Source organism: Electrona antarctica (assembly GCF_951216825.1).
Source record: "Electrona antarctica genome assembly, chromosome: 5".
NCBI classification, from domain to species: Eukaryota; Metazoa; Chordata; class Actinopteri; order Myctophiformes; family Myctophidae; genus Electrona; species Electrona antarctica.
This window is the reverse complement of record NC_136810.1, coordinates 46,515,518-46,520,591: the sequence shown is the minus strand read 5'-3', so window position 1 is coordinate 46,520,591 and position 5,074 is coordinate 46,515,518. Positions and strand designations below refer to the sequence as shown.

Below are 5,074 nucleotides of genomic sequence, written 5' to 3'. Positions count from 1 at the left end.
TCGCTACACCACTAACATACCCATCCATCTACCTAACAGGAATACATTGATGTATATGCAAAAACATTACTGCAGCTGAAGCATTATCAAGAGCAAACTGTGGCAGCAATAGTATGAATTGTAGTTGAAATAGAGCCAGTGTAGTCCAATGTAGTGGACTACAAACGCTACAAACATGATCAATCGTAATTTCCTCCCAATACAAAATCAATACTTATCAGATTAGATGTTACTTTTGTACTTGAAAGGGTCTCCTACTTTAGAAGAAATGGATAGATATCCCTGAGCTGTTATGGGCGTGTTTACAATCTTCTTTGCTGTCTGAATTGCTCTCCTCTGCCCCACCATTGGCTTGAGGATAGTTGGGGGTGGAGGTGATGTGCTTAAAGACAGGTCACACACACAGGCTACAGTGGAACTTTCAAACACTGCTTGTGAATAGTTTGGCATTATCAGTGTGAAGCTCATCTGGACAACTCCACCTAGAAAATCCAGTCACAAACCTTTGTTATTGTCCCATGGAATATTTTTTTTTATAAGAAACTAAACTGCTTGTCTGCTCGTTCATACGGAATACAGACCGTCAGAGCCCCATCTAGTGGAGAAATGGTGGATATCATTCCAGTAGTGTTTCACTTTATGGATTTGGTTTCTGGTTTCTGGTTTGGATTGTCTAGCAACTGAAATTAAGACGTTGGCAATAATGGTCACAGAACTCCATGTATGGGCACCGCTCCATGTAGAACTCCATATTTGGGAGTAGTGATGATGCAAGGATCAAGGCAACTCAACTTAAAACCAGCTCGCGCTGCATTAATCAGTGAGTTCAAACCTAAGAGAGACCAGGTTTTTATCGCTGCAAACATGATCTTAGAAAAACTTAAAACTGTAATATTTTCACTCTGTGTGAGTTGCTTCATCTGGACACTGCTGGACATTAAGAGTTCTAACACTAGAACACTGGTTACGGCTTGCAACAACTTTTCTTTGTCTCTGTTCAAGCAACTGACGGAAAGTAACAGTGCCAATGTGTTCTACTCTCCTCTCAGCATCTCCTCCGCTCTGGCCATGGTATTGTTGGGAGCCCGCGGAAACACAGCCACCGAGATGACAGAGGTCCTGCACTTCCACAAGTCTGTGGACGACGTCCACCCGGACTTCTCTAAACTCATGAGTGACCTAAACAAGCCAGGGAAGTCCTATGATCTCAGCCTGGCCAACCGCCTGTATGGAGAGAGGACCTACCGGTTTGACAAGGAGTTCTTGAGTGAGACCAGAAAACACTATGATGCACAGCTGGAGTCTGTGGACTTCAAGCACAATGCAGCGGGAGCCAGGTTGAACATCAACGGCTGGGTGGAGAAGCAGACGCAAGGTAAAATCAAGGACTTGCTTGCCTCAGGTGTGTTGACTGCAGACACCAGAATGGTCTTGGTCAATGCCATCTACTTCAAAGCCAAGTGGCTCAAGTCATTCCATGAGGACAGCACGAGGAATAATCAGTTCAGACTCAATAGGATTGAAAGCAAGCCGATGAAGATGATGTACCAGACATCCAAGTTCCCTCTTGCTTTCATCCCTGAGGTCAACTGTAAGGTCCTGGAGCTGCCCTACGTGGGGAAAGACCTCAGCATGCTCATCTTTCTGCCCAATGAGATCGAGGATGATACGACGGGCCTGGAGAAGCTAGAAAAGGAGCTAACCTATGAAAAGTTTGTGGACTGGACCAATCCAGGCATGATGGATCAGACAGAGGTTGACCTGGGACTTCCTCGATTCAGGATGGAGGAAACGTACGACATGAACAAAGTCTTGATCAAGATGGGAATGGTGGACGCCTTTTCCAAAGGACAGAGTGACTTCTCTGGGATGTCTCCATCCAACGATCTCACGCTTTCCAAGGTGATGCACAAGGCTTTTGTGGATGTGAATGAAGAGGGCACTGAGGCAGCGGCTGTCACTGCTGTCTTTATTACCATGATTTCCAGCAATGCCAAGAACGACGCTGTTCATTTTGTGGCTGACCACCCCTTTCTCTTCTTCATCCGGCACAACCCCACCATGAGCATCCTCTTTGCAGGCCGATACTGTTCTCCTCCTTGAGCTGGCTCTCAAAACTCAACTCTGGAACTGGTTACATGGACCACGGTTAGTGTATCGTTTCGCTCATTGGCTCATTCAATATGTCGTATTATCGCTTTGGCCAAAAGACATAGACGTACCACCAACAAACACATTTACAGTACAGTACAGTACAGTACAGTACAGTACAGTACAGTACAGTACAGTACAGTACAGTACCACTCACTTCAGAAGGGTCTGAATTTTGTATTGATATATAAAAAATACAAAATCTCCTTCTGCAACAGTACTCATTGCTGATTCACGCATGCGCACTGCTGTTGACTTCCTTTTTTGCGGCTCGAAAAGAATCGCTCGTATCTCCTCATCTAGGAAACTCTCCATGGTTTTGACCAGATGGGCAATGTTCATTCTTCATTTCTGACTTAAGGATGCCTCTCGTTTTGAATATTAACACTGCTAGAGAGAAAAGGGTGAAACCGATGGGATTTATGCAGCCACAACAGACGGGGGAACCATGGTACAAGATAGCAGTTGACTTGATGGGTCCACTGCCAAGAAGTAAGAAATGAAACGAGTACTTGTTTGTTGTTGTGGACCAGTTCACCAAATGGGTGGAGCTTTTCCCACTCAGGACAGCGACGACAAAGACTGTTAGTCAAAAGTTGGAGGATGAAGTTTTCTGCAGGTGGGGAACGCCTAAGGTGGCCCTTTCGGACAATGGACCGCAGTTTGCTTCCCATGGGTGGAAGCTAATGTGCAAGCGCTGGGGAGTCCAGCCCAAGTACATATCTCCCTATCACCCACAGGCTAACTGGACGGAGTCAATGAACCGAAATGAAACTCATGATTCAGTCCTATGTCGAAGAGGACCATACCAAAATAATGGGATGAACACTTTCCCAAGTTTGCTTTTGCTCTGCGCTCTGCTGTACAGGATAGCACTGGACACAGCCCAGCGCAACTGAACTTTGGACGCAACATTGCCTTGCCTATTGACAGAATACTCAGCGACGAGGAGGGCAACATGGAGGAGGATCCTGAGGGTTACATGTAGGATCTTCAGGAGCGGCTGAGGAGGTTCTACGATGGGGCAAAAACGTCCATGGATAAAGCGCAACAGAAGCAAAAGAAATATCATGATGCCCGCAGGCGTGAGGTCCATTATGATGTGGGGGAGGAAGTGCTCTTACGGACGCATCCGATATCCTGTAAAGGCAACAAATTCTCTGCCAAGCTGGCCCAGAAGTGGGCCGGGCCCTACCGGATCTGCAAACGGATCAATGACCTTAACTATGAACTCGAGGATGAGGCTCAGGAAAGCCTGGGCGTTCAGCATATCCTGAACCTTCGCCCTTATCACCGTCTGGAGGGACTGGACCTGCTGGGGGATGGCGTACCCCCCACTCAGGAGGAAGAGGAGGCACTGCCGGGGAGCGTGGATGAACCCCATTACTACTTCCGGGATCGGAAAAGACCGCATGGGGCCTCCAAGCCTGGTCCTGCAGTCTAAGGACTGAAGGACTATATATCAGTGGCGGTCCGTGCTGAAATGAACTAGGCCTTCAACCCTTCAAGACTCGGCCACACACACTGTCAGCACGGACAACCACACGTCCTGAAGTCCACAACCATAGCCTATAAAACGATCAATCAATAAGCTGCGTCGCATCGCGATCGCATGTATATAAATATTATATAAACATCCTTACCATGGCTGCCTGCATCATACCAATGGTCTACCCTGCAAGCTTTTCTTGAAGTCCTTCCTTCTCGAAAAATGCTTTGACTGTAAATCCACCACTAAATCTATTTCTTCTCCTCCTTCAGCCGTTTTCCGCGTTTGTTTGTGAGTTAAATCTATTTAGCTCCTCAATCAACCCACAAATGGGAACTCGCGCAGAAAGTTTGAAACACCCAGTTCTCTTTTCTCATTTGACAATATTTCCCCCCAATGATGGGATCCAAGCAAGACGTTAACGTCACCAAAGGCCAGCTAGCTGGCGCTCGTACTTGAAAGAAAACACCCAGCAGGGCAAACTCGAAATCTGATTGGCTAAGGAACCTGTTAATCTCTATATTGATCCCATTCATTTCAACAGCAAGGGGATTCACTGGAGTTTCTGCAGGCCTCCCGGTAGAGAATTTTACCCGGAGACAACACAAGGAAATAATCTCATTGGTTAAAAAAAACCCAAGGGCTGTTGTACCTGCACAGAATGGAAGCAGAGCATCCAGCCTGTCTGAGTGAAAAACAGTGCAGTGGCAGCGAAATAAATATAATATTATATATAATATTATAGATAGATAGAAACTTATTATAAAATATAAATTTCTGCATCAGGCAAGTGGGCCAGCAGAGAAGGCCTTGCTGGCCCTGACGGCCCACCACTGCTATATATGTATATTGAAAAAGAAAAAGAAAAAAAGGGAGCTTTATTGTTGATGTGTGGCAGCCAGGGTGTTTTTTGGAAAACTTTGTATAATGTGTTGATAGGCCACCATTGTATTGTGACCTTAGTGGGGGGGATGTGTATAACACTAAGGTATATACAGGGGGATTGTTCCTTTTAACTGTGTTGGCGGGCTGAGGCTCGGACGAGGAGTATTATGGGATATCTTGTGTTTACTTTCTGTTCTGGTGGGAAGGGAAGCGGTCGCGCTATTCAGAGGAAGAGATATATGATTTTGTTTGTTTACTACTAAATAAGTGCAAAACATCTTTGCCAACAAATATTGACAAGACTACTGGCTCTGAGGAGATTGCTCAATTGTGGCAGAAACATTATTAAATATGAACTGTTTCAACTGTGTTCAAAGCAACGCCTTTATAGTGGGCAACATTGACAACAGTGAGGATGTTACCATTTCCCCACAAGAAATATATGATGCAGTCAGAGTCCTTAAAGATAACAAGGCATGTGGTATGGACAAAATATCGGCTGAGCATTTAAAGTTTGCAGGCAGAAAACTCTGCTTCACTGGGTTTTCA

At 45.6% G+C, this 5,074-nt stretch overlaps 1 protein-coding gene across 1 annotated transcript; it reads left to right on the top strand.

Annotated features, from left to right (window-relative positions):
- Positions 1 to 864: 864 nt before the first annotated feature.
- Positions 865 to 2,103, top strand: LOC306924009 (leukocyte elastase inhibitor-like; the record flags this gene model as incomplete). The annotated part of the gene is made up of 1 exon (XM_079502352.1): positions 865 to 2,103. One exon carries the CDS (start codon positions 865 to 867, stop codon positions 2,101 to 2,103), a length of 1,239 nt encoding a protein of 412 aa, XP_079358478.1.
- Between the last annotated feature and the right edge of the window lie 2,971 nt (positions 2,104 to 5,074).